Source organism: Silene latifolia, unplaced genomic scaffold (genome assembly GCF_048544455.1).
Source record: "Silene latifolia isolate original U9 population unplaced genomic scaffold, ASM4854445v1 scaffold_215, whole genome shotgun sequence".
NCBI lineage: Eukaryota > Viridiplantae > Streptophyta > Magnoliopsida > Caryophyllales > Caryophyllaceae > Silene > Silene latifolia.
Window position 1 is genome coordinate 276967 of NW_027413171.1, and position 15586 is coordinate 292552.

General features: G+C 32.4%; 1 protein-coding gene across 1 annotated transcript; it reads right to left on the bottom strand.

The window, feature by feature from the left end:
* Positions 1–9888: 9888 nt before the first annotated feature.
* LOC141638689 (uncharacterized) lies at positions 9889–13651 on the bottom strand. The gene is made up of 8 exons (XM_074448034.1): positions 13416–13651; positions 13156–13280; positions 13028–13065; positions 12074–12184; positions 11754–11833; positions 11266–11302; positions 11023–11064; positions 9889–10377 (listed from the first exon to the last, which is right to left on the bottom strand). Exons 1-8 carry the CDS (start codon positions 13551–13553, stop codon positions 10310–10312), a joined length of 639 nt encoding a protein of 212 aa, XP_074304135.1. The 5' UTR covers positions 13554–13651; the 3' UTR covers positions 9889–10309.
* Positions 13652–15586: the final 1935 nt, after the last annotated feature.

Below are 15586 nucleotides of genomic sequence, written 5' to 3' on the forward strand. Positions count from 1 at the left end.
CGTCTTTCTACTGAAAACAATCGACTTTTTTAATATCGTTGTTGTTAAGTGAATCTAGCGCACTCAATTTTGGACTATATTCACAAATGTTAAATACTAAAAGAAATTTGTTATACCACTGTAATATTGTATTTTTCATGATCCGGGAGTCTAAATGACTAAAGTATAGTATCTCTATTTTACTATACTTTTATGGGATTACACTCTGTTTCTCACGCATCCTCTAATGTCTCTAACCTTGTGACATGACAGTAAGACTGAGCCAAGTAGTTCTTTATACTTTTTTTTTCTTATGTAACCTATGATCTTAAAAGTGTGCACATATATAGAAAGATATGTCCCCAAGGACCGTATAAATAGTGCACTAACGATAAATACTAAAAGGATACAAATAATATCCTTAAGTCAAATAAAGTCTTCACATAAGTTAACAAGCAAAAAAAACAGGATAAAATCCTATAAGCTACCCATGATTCCTAGGACGTCTACCCATCTCTCGGTCAATTTATGTTTTTTTTTATCCATATAATTTACTAAATATTTTTTTTTCATTCTTTAGCCTGAGCTCTGATACCACTTTTGTAACGCCCCGTAAACAACAGGAGTACAAAATGGTATATTTATTAATAGCAGCGGAAATTACAGAGCGTTACCGCCGTATTTCCCCATACAGAGAAATACAAGGCTTACATTATTCTTTAGTACAACCAAATAACTAGTAACAAGTCTTATTGATAAGATTATATTATTATGATACATTATTCTCATTCTATTTTCTTGCGTCAATCTCACTCATGCCCTTCCCTGTTTCATGTACCTGAAAAAGATTAATAAAATAACGGGTCAACCAACCACAGGTTGAGTATATTTCCCATAACCTCCAACTCAAATTAATATAATTCGGGTCATTATTATTGAACAGGGCCACATTACGGAGCCGAGACTCCCTTAGGCTATGCCCTCCTCTGTGTACACAGGATAACCATCTTTTTCTATTTTTCTCTTTTTTTCTTTTTCTTTTTCTCTTTTTCTTTCTTTCTTTTTATCCGGATATAGCGGGGCGGAGCCAATTGCCGAGCCCCCTGCCGAGTCCACTTCAGAGCTCACATCCATGTACACGGGATATAATAATAATGTGGTCCGGTCCCTTCCAATAATAATGTCCCGGATGATACATTGGCCAAATGTACATCTTAGCAAGGGTATTTTAACAATAACATTATCATGTGAGCATTATAACGTCAATTATTAACACAAACAGTACCACAGTCATATCTCACGTAAACCACATTATGTAAAATATACAAGTATAACATAACTTTATCACATAAACAATAATTCACGTACATTATAATATCAGTTGAGTAATTATAACGATAATTTACTTACTCATTATATTAACTTAAGACGAAGGGGTAGGAAATATACCTTATATATGCATCACCTCACCAACTGTTTGCTAGTTACTACTTACTACCATACTATCTTTGAACTACGTAGTACTCGTAATCTACTAGACTCCATTTTTCTTTGTGTCTGTCAAATGAGCATGTATCATTGCCTATTTATAGTTTTCTTATGTCGGTTTAGCACCCTTGGCTACACCTCCCTACATTTGTACGTGGGGTTGTTTATAACCAAAAATGTCAACCCCTCCCCCTAGAACTTACACGTGGTAAGTTTGTTACCACATTTTTTTTAAAATTTATTTTTTTAATTGTGACATGTGATACAAAAGAATAAAATATAATAAAATTTATAAAATATCTAGATATTTTTCTTTACGGGTTATTTCCTTTGAAATAGGTCTAGTAAAAATTTTACGGGTGAAGTTATTATTGAGTCGGATTTCAACTGAACTATTTTATTCTTATTCTATGGTCTTACTTGTATTAGGTTATCATGCCTTTTGAATTTTATAGGTCAATATATCCCTTCGGGTGAGATCCATTTCATTTATGTTACTTTTTCGACTCTACTTCATAAAAATTCTTTCCCATTTCAAACAAAGAATTTTCTTAAATCTATTAGAAAATAAGAAATTTACTAGGGTATTACAGACAAATGTGACATGACAACAATTAATTGTGACGTGGCAAAATATAGTCCACGTGGAAATACTAGCATAGAAGTACACATGAAAAAACATTATCAATTCCACATTTAAAAGTTACTCTCATAATTAATGGTAAAAAACTAAATTTAGATAATTTTAATTTCATAGGATAATTTTTAAATCACTCTCATGCAAAGTGGATTTAATAATAATAATAATCTATAAATATGAGTAAAAAGTAAGCCAAACTATCAACCATCAACTATATGTCTTATTTTAATTTCATAAGATAATTTATAAACCACTCTCATGCAAACCTTTTACATTACATTTTTCCTTACTCCATATTTATGTATGTAAAATCAATAACTCTATAATCTAAATACAAAATCTATATATCTAACTTAAAAGCATGCTAAATTACCTATCATAATCTACATGTCATATCTATATAATAATATAAAAAGGCTACCTTGAGCATATGTATAAGACATGCGACCGTGTAGAATCACTAGGAAACTTTCATTTGATAATATATGACTAATTAATAATATTCATTCATAGAATTAAGATAGAATACTTATTATCACGTTTATGACCCCTTATTCATCTCTAACTCTTCATTTTCTCTTTAGCTCTTCCTTTTCCTTTTTGATGATTCCTTTCTCCCCCTAAAATTTAACTCCTTATTTGATGCTAAGTTAATATAAGTAGAGAAAAAGGATTACGCATCCGAGGTAGTATCTCAAACCTTGTAGTTTTTGAGCATATACACATTTTTTCTGAGCATATTACCATTTATAAATAAGTTTTTGAGCAATATTATATTTTTTTAGTGTAATATTTTAGTAAATGTGCTCAAAAACTTTATACTAAAGCAGAACTCAAAAACTTTAAAATAAAACTCAGAAAATAAACAATAAGAGGTACTACCTCAGATGTATAGTCTATGAACTGATATAAGTAAAGTCTTTAAAATAAGCACTTTTATTTTTTACCCTCTTTTTCTAACCTTTTGACATATTCATATGTTATTGAAACTTTCCTTGCATATAATTTTTATTAATCATTTGCATTTGTGAAAAAAATAAAGTTATATCATACATAAGATTTGTGTTTTATTTGGTATTGTTTAAATAACTTTTATTGATGTTAATTTGTATTTCTCACATTGATTTATTTTTGCAGATGGAATAGTACAATTTTCTTATTATTGCAAAGTTGGATTGTGCAGTTAATTACGTTATACATAAGGTATGTTCTACGAGTTTTGTTTATGTAATTTATATAAGCTTATTGTAAAATGCACAGTTTTTTGTAATTTATCCACTAATATCGCTTTGTGGTAGATTTATTTTATATTATCTTTATATAAACCCTCTTACAAGATTAATTGAATTATCGTTAAATGTATGTTTGTTTCTTATTCTATTTTTGTAGATGATGCTTCCTATGTCTTCTCATAATATTAATATAGTGTATTAAAAAAACTACATGGGAAATGTGTAGGCAACAAAAGGATTTAGTTGAACAAAAACTTGATATCCGTCCATGAACCATGTTCTAATGATATTAAAACTTATTTGGTATGTAATTGTCTCACTTGATATAAAAACAAAATATTTTTAGTTTTTTATTCGAATTTAGAGGATCTTAGTAAATTTTTTTTTTTATAACTCTGTTTTTGTAAAAAAAAATACAATATAGTTAAAAGGCTACTTAAAACATCTAATTTTAATTCACATGTCATTTTTATATTGGTTAATATTAAGGCTACATTAGACTTATTTATTAAAATTCTTCATAAGATTTACTAATATTTTTTGATGGAAATCATAATACCGATCATGATTTAAATTATAAAAATTAATTAACAATTTACTCTCATCATTTAAATCATACAACTTGTCCATCTAACTCTTCATTAACCATAGAGATAGTAGTTAAATGGTCTTATATGTAGTAAATAAATAGTCTAATAATTTGGATTATAAAGCTACTAATAATATTTTTTAGTGGAAACCATAAGATCATGTACTAAATTACAAAAATAAATTAAGAATTTACTCTCATTATTTAAATTAAATCGTAAAATTTATCCATATAATTCCTCATTAGTAATAAAGATAGTGGTGGATTATAAAGCTTAGAGGTGGCAAACGGATCAATCGGATCAGTTTCAATTCGGGTTCTTTCGGATCGGGTTCTTTCGGTTTATCTTTTTTTTTTCAATTTCAGTTCGGTTCAATTCAGGTTGGATTCAGTTTTCACTTTTAATCGGTTGTAGATATTTCAGGTTGGTTCAGGTTCGAGTTGGGTCAATATCGGTGCAAATAAGGTTCGGGTCGGATCAAGATCAGAGCAGATGAGATTCGAGTCAGGTCATAATCGGATCGGATGTCAAGGGATTAAGTCTTTATTCAAAAGATTGGATATAAAACGAATAATGTTTTTTAAAAAAGTAATAAATAATGGTTTTTTTGTATAACTACGATATAATATTAATTCATTGACGTCAAAGGGGTGACACTCATGTACAAAAACACACCCTAAATGTGATGCCTAGGTACATTCGGGTCATTTCGGGTTTAAATGTTGGGTTTTTGTAATCAATGTACGGGTTGAAATCGGTTCAGGTATATATCGGTTTAGATTAAAACAATTCAGGTTGAAACAGTTCAGGTTCATTCGATCTTGGGTCTATTTAGGATATTACAAATTCGGTTCGATTTTGAATCAATTCAGGTCGATTCAGGTTTCGGGGTGAAGTTCAGTTATACCTTTCGGGTGTACAGTCAGGTGTCGATTCGGGTATTTTCGATCGGTTTTTTGGGTTCGGTATACTTTTGCCATGTCTTAGCAATTTCTTATATTGTTACATTTGATTTATTTCAAAACCATCTTAGATATTGTAATTAGCACACTTGCGAAAAAGTGAAAAATAAGGTGTATATGTGCATGTGATTCAAACGTTCATAGTCTTCTTAAAAGTACTCCATATTTATATCTTTTAAGATTTTAAAATTTTAAACGTTTAATAAGTTGTATAGTTAGTTTTGTAATTAAGATGATGCTTATTTAATTTTAATTTTAATTATCTCAATTTGCAGATTATTGATTGTGAGGAGGCTATTAAAAAGGTGGAGATTACATGTTTGGATCTAAATGTGAAAAAACAAAAACATATTTTTTACTCTTTTAGTTGGCTTACAAAGTATCACTATTCATCATCGGCGGAATTCTCTATTTTACATGTATATTTTTGATAAAGAGTATAGATTTGAGGAAAAGTTAAATTAATAGTATCTATTTAACTTTCTTAAAAAAACCTATCAGATATGTAACCACGATCTTGGAGTGCTTTGTTTATCAACCTAATGACGCAGCCGTTTTTAGCTTAATTATTTATGACGTACATGTTTCCTTTTCCTTTTCCTTTTCCGTCTATTCACAATAACCTCCCTATTTCCTTTTTTGGTAAATGTTTGTGTGGTCCAAATTTAGTTGTATGGTGGGGTTGTGTATTTGTGTGGTCCAAATTTAATTATATGGTGGGGTAGTGTGTTTCCTTAATATTTGTGTCAAAATAAAATGGGAGGTTTATTGTGAATGAGAGGGAGTAACAAATTTGTAAAAAATTTAAACAAACATTTATAGTTATAAAATTAGCTACAATAAATTGTTGACTACAAAATATTCATGAATAATATTAACATGTATTAAAATATATGAAAATAAAATTCAAATTAAAACTTCTATCTATATTACTATGATCATGAAAAATAATGTAAAAGAAGTAAATATTTACAAATGTTTGGTTTATAGCTTATTCGCGATAAAAAAAATATTCTAGTTAAAGATGGACGTCAAAAAAAGCAAATAAATGGGACAAATAGAACAAGTCCGCGATTTTCGCGGGTACAAAACTAGTTATCGTTAAAAATGAATGCAAAAACAACATACTTGTTTAATAAATAATTTTATGGGCCACATCGACTATCTAGCACAGGGCCTCCCAAAAATTTGAGACGCCCCTGCACTTACAAGTTACACCCTAACCTTCAATCTTCGAACTCAAGAAACATTTGTTTCAATATCTCTCGTATCTACATAGTATAAAAGTTGGGTTTTTCTTTGCCTTCTAATTGGCTGATGGATTTGAGATAATTGGTTGCATATGGAACCCCTCATGATTTATACAATATTTAATTAATCTCTCTTCTCTCCTCGCATCTCCTCTCATCAACTCAATTTCTATTCTGATTAATCTTATTCAAATATTCATATTCATATGTTAAAAAGCTTATGATAAAAAAATTAAATACATTACTAAAGATAAAATAAATGGAAAATTGTACAGAAAATTATTACAAAATGGTTAGGTCCTTTTCTTCAGAAGCTTTTACTTTCATTTTTTCTAAAACAAATCTTCATTGAACATTATACGTAGTAAAAAATAATCAAGTTACTTCAAAAAAAATCAATCAAGTTGATTTGTCTTTACTATATGATATTTATGATTGATCATATTTTTGTCATTAATTAAATTATTAAAAAATAATTAAAATATTTATTTTATTTTTCTAAATGATAAAATATTTAATAACCAACAAAAAAAAATAAAGTTGCGTATATAAGCCGTTCTTTATTTAAATAAAAAATACCAGAAATATTTTAAAGGAAAACAAATTTTATAAAAATAAAATAAAAAGAATGAATTTTTTGTTGATCGAAATAATTTAACTATGGTTCCTGACACAAACACAATAATCATCAGAAAATAATTATGGAAAATAATTTTAATAGTAGTCCAAAAAGAAAGTATATTTAAATGGAAAAAAAATATTGAAGTACCTCATTAATATAGAAAAAAAACTAAATATAAAAAATGCTAAAAAGGAAAATGTCTTAAAAACATATTTTAATTTAAAAAAAAGAATTTTTTCTTGGAACACAAATAAAGGGATGATTTAATACTAACAATAGCATCAGATCTACAACAAAGAGTATAACAAAAGTAGTGAAAATAGACTAAAATATGAAAAAAGATTCATAATAATGATTAAAGTTTGAAAATATAGTTAAAAATGAAAATTTTAACATAAAATAATACACCGCCTCTTTTGAACTTAGCTTTTCAAAAATTATGGAGATCCAGATACAATTAGCATTAGATCTACAAATTTTGAGGCACAACAACGCAAATATATGATTATTCGCATTGATCACGCTAGAATCGTGTTCTAATATAGAGTGAAATGGGAAATAGGTGTGATTGATTTGAAATGTTGGATGAGTAGTGACCGTCTTATGCTACTATGGAGGCGGAGTGATTGGGGAGAGAGAAGGGATGTGGAATGTTGTGAAGTAGTGGACAAATGTGTATAATTAGGCTAATTAAAGAACAAGGGTCGATTAACATTATAGGTAGTAAGGGGATAACATTAGGATGGATAATTTTTGAGAAGGAAATAGTCAAAGAAAGGAGGCAAGATGAAAAGTCGGTTAGTAGTTGTGAGAGGAAGAGGGCGGCTGCGGGATATAGGTAATATGAAGTAGAGTAAAATTCTTAGAAAGAGTTGAGATTATAGAGTAAGACGGTCTCATACGGTGAGACAATCCACTTTTGTAAAAAAAATTGTTCATTTATTGGTAAAACCTATCGTCTTACACAATATTGGAATTGTTTCATAGTGTAAAACCGTCTTATGCAATACCTACTGTTTATATATAGCAATATTTGATATAGGCCATATGAGTATCAGATGAGTGGAATTGAATTATTATCTCGTTGTTGAGTTGTCGTTGTAGATTACCGGATCTTTAGTTTGGCCAATTTTTGTATGATATATTAGCCCTGTTCTTTTGGACTTAAAGTCACTTAATATAAGTTCACTTCAGATCCTATAAGTTCGATTCGATTCGATTCGAGATCCTATAAGTTGATTCGAGATTCTATAAGTTCACTTGATTCGAGATCCTATAAGTTCGATTCGATTCGAGATCTTATAAGTTCGATTCGAGATCCTATAAGTTGATTCGATTCGATTCGAGATCCTATAAGTTCGATTCGAGATCCTATACCTCACTTAATTTAAGTTCGATTCGAATCCTATAAGTTCGATTCGATTCGGATCCTATAAGTTCGATTCGATCCTATAAGATTCGATTCGGATCTTATAAGTTCGATTCGATTCGAGATCCAATAAGTTCGATTCGGATCTTATAAGTTAAGTTCGATTCGATTCGAGATCCTATAAGTTCGATTCGATTCGAGATCGAGATAAGTTTCAGTCCAAAAGAACAGGGCCTAACTTAATTATGTTAGTTTGATATATATAGTTCACATATTCTTTGTTAAGACCGATATATCTGTTTTAATCTTAAAATGTGTAAAGTATTATACATAAGATAAAAATAATATTGCACATAGATAAAAATAATATTGCACATAAGTTAAAAATAATATGCATTGAGATTAGTAAAAAAAAATTGTCCTATCTATACAAGTGAGATGTTATTGATCCGTTTTATTCGTAAGACGATATATACATCTTAAGGAAGAACTACTGTTGTTAGTTAGAAGAGTGTAGTTTCTATTCGTCCTCATTTTGCAATTGATATATCCGGTTATTCTCATTTCCATCAATGTATAGGGCAAAGGGGACTCTTATCACATGTTATCTGATTTATTCCCATTCCACGTGTTAGTCGTTCGAAGTGACGACTAATAGATTAATTCGATTAGTTTAATTACAATAATGATGAAAGTCGTGAGAATAAAAACCGTTCTTTTTTCCTAAATTATACTTCCTCCATTTCATTCAATTCCATACATTTGCCTTATTGAGCACTATTCACAGGTAGGGAGAATTTTCGATACAACTTCTAATATATAGCATAAAATACAGTCATGTGAGATCTTGTTTTAATTGTCTTACCGAGTACATTGTAAATAATAAATTTTTATAATTTTTACTAATATGTAACTAAAGATATGAACAAAAGAAAACGAGCATTGATATACGTGTATAAAGTAAATGTATGGAATTGAATGAAATGGAGGAAGTATGTACATTAATGATGAAAACCGTATTATGTCATCAAAATGAAAAAGGTTAATTAAATTATATGTATGTCGAATTTTCAATTATAAACTTACTTATATTATTACGACATTCACATTTAGTAACGCTCATTTATATACTCCTGAGTCCTGTATCCAATAATAACGCATGTTATTATGACCCGTGCATTTTTTACATGGGTTTAAAACTAGTTTCCTTTAATTTTCGGGTAATTTTGATACTTACTCGAAAGGCATTACTTTTAGGAGCACACCCTTCTCTAGTACCCATGCAGTTGGTCCATCACTCAAACGTCCATGCAACAAAGTTTTTCTTGGTCATCAATCCATTATAATCCACTTACAAGTTAAAAGGCGATTGCGTGCAAATCCCAGGCCCATTACCCCTGTCTCTCTATAATCAAGCAAATGAATGAAACAATACTTCCTAAGTATGATTTGGGAAAAGGCGGACATGGTGGGCTGGGCAGGGTGAGGCAATGGTGATAAAGAATGGGCGGGTGGCAATAGGAACCGGGTGTGGAGGAAGGGGGTCAGATATCCTGATGTACGAAATAAATGAAGAGATAAGGTCAGAAAAAGTGAAAGGAATGAAGCACATTTGCTTGGGATAAAGTTCTAGTCTTGTGTATTAGCAAGTTTTATCTGCTATCTACCTTTGTTACAAAGGTGTTATATGCAAATGTCTTGGCTTTATGATGGAAATCATCATACTTGTGCCTAGTCTTCCCCGTAGCCATCTATGTGTTCGCTGCAAATAGATCCAACAAGTGGTATTGTAGTCATGTTTACATCATCTGTCAGTCTGTAGTATGAACTGATAAGCACTCACAGCTTAAAAGCGTAAAACGAAGATATAACAAATTCTGTATTAAGTGACAGCAATTGGCTACATTGGATAAAACTAAATACATCCGAACACAAACTTGGTTCTTTTGGTGAACAGAGACCTCAAAACGATGTTTGGGCACAAGTGAAAACATGATATCCAACCTGGTTTTAGCCGAACCACATCAAGTGGAATGACTTACAGGCTTACAGCTAATTCAAGTGAAATCCTGTCAGGACTCAGAGCACGTACATAGTATTCAAGGCTTCCAAGTGCTTCACCACTAACAATGTCGATAAACAAGCTTTAAGCAAAATGAGGAATTTTTTGAGTAGAATTAATGCTTGTTTCTTCTTGATACAATCTCTGATGCCCATGCTTTTCCCATGTCAGTCTGGAACTTCCCTGCAGCCAGATTTCATATTAAGAATAGAAGTGATTGCATTAACCTATCAATTTGGCATCCAAACCTATGCTCCTCAGACTCAGCTACAACAGTCGTACACAGGTGCATCTCTGGGTGTTGGAATGTCGGAAACAGTTGTGTTATGGAAAAAATATAAATGGTTTAGGCCCACAAATGAATTGTCTAAGTGTCGTTTCTGAACAAGTGGCATGCCAACAAGCAGCAAATGTGTCATGCTCAACTGTATCATTAAGGACTATTTTATGAAATGGAGGTTTTATGACTTTCCAACAGAGGAAATACAATCATGTGCGTACACCATATTAACAGTCAAGTTTGAATCTGGACCCTAAAAATTCGGTATTTTTTTCGAGCATTATTTTGAGAAAGAAAAAGAGACGGGGAGGGTACAAACTGAAACATATAAACAAGCTAAAATTTCATCAAGACTAGGAGAGTATAGAGGTCTCTATCCCACATTTAGAAAAGCACAACTAAAGAATCGAAACTCAAATAATCCAGTGACAACCTAATGCTGCCATGACTGCTCCAATTCTTGTGACTCAAGGGTAAATGTAACAAAGATAAAAAGAACTCCCCAGCTCTAAAGATAAATATGAGCCAGTTAATCGGAAATGCAATACCTGCAGTAGACACAAAGAACTCTTCCAGATCCTTCCCTTGATCTGCACAAAGACAAACCAAAAAGAGCAGCAGAATGTCAATCGCTATCTTAATTTTACGATACTGTAGTAATGTAGTTCAATAGAAAACAATGTCAATGTGTAGTCAGCAAATATTATTTTCCACAAACAGTGAAACAAGTAAAAAATTTGTGCGATAGAAGAAGCAAACAACAGATGAGCCTGTTAAGTTGGCCGTCTAACCTTTCTCATACTCTAAAGCTTGAAGTATCATCTCAATCTGGTAAAAAGAAACAGCCAGCCCAAAATTAGGTTAATAGAAAGACATATGACAACGAATTATCAGCTGTGGAACATTTTAATTAGGCCGTATCAACTGAAATTTGCTAATTTGGACTGCGTTCAACTGAACTAACCTCAATAGATTCTTTTTAAGTTAATTGTTTACTACAACCCATTACAATCAATACAATATGGCTCTTATAAAAGTATGAGATCTGTCTGTAAGACATAAATTTGTTTAACATTGACGGTAGATGACGATTTATGTTAACCAACCAAAATCATTTTGGAATTTAGGCTCTCTTTTTGTTGTGGATTAATTAAAAAGATTAGTCGGGTAATCAGTGCTATGGAACAAGACATAAGATCTGCAAAAATAAGACCCTATTTTGAAATAAGGGACAAACTAGAAGCATAAAACATAAGGCGCTCTCAAAAGGACTACGTACTTTGTCAAAGTCCTTCACCAGCTTCGCTTCCAAGGATGAATTTTCTTCATACTCCATCCACAAATCATGAATCTCTTCAGCTGTTTAGTAATATACGTATACAGTATCAATATATAGCAATTTAACTAAGCAACGCCATCTCTCAAACAGTAAGATTGTTAAAACCTATAGATGAATACTAGTTGAATTCATGAAGCAACTTGATCTTCTTCTCGGAAATTTATACCGGAGACTCAACAAGCAAGGACTTAAAGGGACCTCCCCCCAAGGCCCAAGAAATGTACATAAATTGGCAAGTAAAAATAGGTAATAAAGGATACCTCTTGATCCTCCACCAAGGACATTGCACATGTGGTCGAGTGCTTCCTTTTCCCTGCGATTCTTCTCCTCCTTAGAAATACCATCACAAGGTGTAATATCACCAACTATTGCTGAAAGAATTTGGGAAAAGGCGATCAAAAGCAAGTTAAATTGATTAAATGGAAAAGAGAAATAAATCGAAATATATTGAAGATACGATTAGAAGAATAGCGGAACAACACAACCAAAGGACATGTTGATGAAGAACCAAGCAATTGAGTTCATTAGATGGATAAGACACAAAAGTCCAACTATCCCACTGCAAATCTCTCACTTTCCCCTTAGCAACATTAAGCAAAATCATCTTTAAGTATCCATTTTCTTAATCAAAGTGACATTAGTTGCCCTGTTCGTGCATCCAGCACAAAATGTTACAGCAATTTTACTTCCACACAAATAACTAACTCTTTAGGATGCTACCTAGAAGTAGAAAACTTCTTCCTTAAGATACAAAACAACTTCAGACCAACTTTCGCAAATCATATTCTGTCAAGTACAACTTCTGTAGCCATCCCATGCTAAAGCAAAACAGACAGTAGTTTGATAGAACACCACATGAACTCCTAAGCATTAACCCACTTCGAGGTAACTGAAACCTTAGGAGGGATAACCTGGCATGTGGTGTCTGGACGAACAGCTTGAACTATAGCCGCTATCCCATTTCTCAGCTTGAACTATAGCCGCAATCCTATTTCTCAGCTTGAACTATAGCCGCTATAAACTCCATCCAGAGATGCCTCAATCTTACACAAACTTGTCACTCATTCAATCGAAATATTTACTCTTGTTACTTAAAAGTGCGCAACTAACCCACATATTTCAAGTCAGTAATCTACCAACAAAACAATAAGCAATCGAAAGAACTGAACTTCCGAACAATTAATAAGAATTAACAAGTCAAACACAATCCTCACCTTCTGCAATGTCATGTACAATGGCCATTTTCACACACCTGAAAAATCATCATCATTTCATAATAACAAAAATTAAGAACTGCCCAACTATAAATCACAAAAAGAACCCAGATAATAATAAAGCATACTTGTCGCGATTAAGACCAGGAAAATCAGAAGAAATGAGTGCCATTAATCCCATACGATACATATGATCAGAAATTGATTCTGGGTTTTTAACATCTTTCTTCACCCAACCTGCCCTCTTTGTTGTCTGTCAAAAGAACACAACTTTAGCCCAAAAACACAAACTTACTAGTTCTTTCTAAATGTAAAGTTTATAAATTCCGTTTTACAAACTTGTTATGTAAGGCCGGCTTACACTGAGTATTTGTATAAAGTTATATACCTTGAGACGGTTGCAAAGAGTGAGGAAGTCAATAGCAGAAGAGGGTGGTACAAAAGAGGGGTTCATTCGACTTTCAGCAATGTCAAAAACGTTAGTTGAATTTTTATACAAGAAAGAATTTGGGTTGAAAGACGCCATACGAGAAAAGCTTGTTTCAAGAGTTGAGAGTAATTTTGTTACTAGGGTGGAGGATTGGTTGATGAAGGGGGAAAGTATAGCTGTTCATGGGTCATCCCGCCCATTAGCCCGTCCCGTTCAGCCCGCTTATTACGTGGGCTTGGACAAGTAATTTTTACTCGAAAAATTAAGAGGGCGGGTCAAGCCCAGCCACGAAGTTAATTGGGCGGGGATGGAAAATAAGAAAATTCAATGGGCTGACCCATTAGGCCCGTTTACTATTTAAATCCTTTATTTTTACTCTTAAAAACAGACATTTTCAAAGAAAATTGTATCAATTTTATAGGGATGTGGAACACTAAAATAATAAGTAAACTATAAAGGTTAAAATATAACAAAAATATTTATATATTGGGTACTCTTATATATTTTAATTAATAAAACATCTAAATTGAAGTTTCGTGTTATGGACCCATTAACCCATGGGCCGCCCGACTTTTGATTAAAGGGCGGGTAAAGGGCAAGGATAATTGGCCCATAATTATGGCCCGGCCCGCCCACTAAGGTCTTAAAAGACAACTTTTCCCTTCACGGTCCGGCCTATGTCCGGCCCAAACCCGCATTTGAACAGCTCTAGGGGAAAGTAATGAACTTTTGCTTCACATTTTCTGTTTTTCGATTCTTTCTCTGGGCCTTAAGAGCATCCGCAAAGGAGAGAAATCACCTCCCCATTTGCCTTCTCTTTCCTCAAATGAGCAACCCCATTTGGGGAAAGTAATGAACTTTTGCTTCAAAATTAAAGTAATTTTATAACTTTTGGGAATTCAAAATTTTTTCTGGGGGAACCCCATTGTTGCATAAATGTAATTATGAAATTGGATGGAAAATGAGGTGCGAATAAGGGAAAAGGATGGGGAAGGGTGGGAATGAGGGAAGGGAAGGGGAATGAGGGAAGGGGAAGGGAGGGAAGGGAAAGGGAGGGGGAATGGGGGTGGGTGTTTGGATACAATTTTCCTCCAAATCTTGGATATTGTGGAGAGATTTTGATTTGCCTTGGAGGAGGGAAAATGGATGCCTCCAAATCTCTTCTCCCCCCCCCCTGTTTGCTATCCAAACAAAAGATTTTAAATTCCCTAGTTCCCCTCCCTTTCTTTTCCCTCTAAATCTCTCAATCCAAACATACCCTTAACTTTTTTCTGTCTCTCTAATTGGACATAGAAAACATGATCTATCGGGTTTAGTGGATTTGGATCGGAGTAATTGAGATTCGGTCTAGAGATATATCGATATATCTCTTTTATGTTTCACTTCTGATTAACTTTCAACTCAGAGCACATAATTAAGGTTAATATGACACGCATTAAAACATTTGCTTGAAATAATAAATGATTTACAACTAATTAAGAAAAGATGTAACCTTGTTTCTAATAATTTGTCGCCTTCGATTAAGTTCACGTTGGTGGAAATAATTGGGTTTTCAAGCGGTATTGGGAGGTGGTTGGGTTGCATTGTTTTGCGAAGCCCTAATCAACAAAAATCGGTAATTATCCGGCAAATTTACCAACACTTGCAGCAATATGATTTAATGATGGATGTTAAAAGAACTTATTTAAAGGTGTCAAATTCGGTTCAAATGGGAAACCCAATCGTGTCGCTGATGTTGTGATCGAGAGTTCTAGACTGCAATACTTATTTATTGGAAAATTATTGATGGGTTAGTTCTTTTCTCAGTCAATTAGAGAACTTATTTATTGTAATTTGGAGAGCATATTAATCTAGTTCAACCGTGACTTATCATAACTTATAAAAACGAATTTAAACAACTCGATATCTGTCCCACCAAAACGATTGCATTACCGAAATTGATACTTGTTCAAGTCAATTTCGACTTAATATTAACTTAAGAGGTAATTTTAGCAATTGAAAAGACGTGACTTATCATAATCTAGCAATTATCACTTTAGATGGAAAATATCCGTCTAAAGCTGTAGACGGATAGTCTTCCTCTCACAAATGAGAGCAAAAAGTGCAAGTAGTTTTACTTACTCTCCCAC

Coding starts and splice junctions, on each gene's coding strand:
- LOC141638689 (XM_074448034.1), bottom strand. CDS start 13,553: ATGGCGTCTTTCAACCCAAATTCTTTCTTGTATAAAAATTCAACTAAC. Junction 13,066..13,155: donor CCTGGTCTTAATCGCGACAA/GTATGCTTTATT, acceptor ATGATTTTTCAG/GTGTGTGAAAATGGCCATTG. Junction 12,185..13,027: donor TGTACATGACATTGCAGAAG/GTGAGGATTGTG, acceptor AAATTCTTTCAG/CAATAGTTGGTGATATTACA.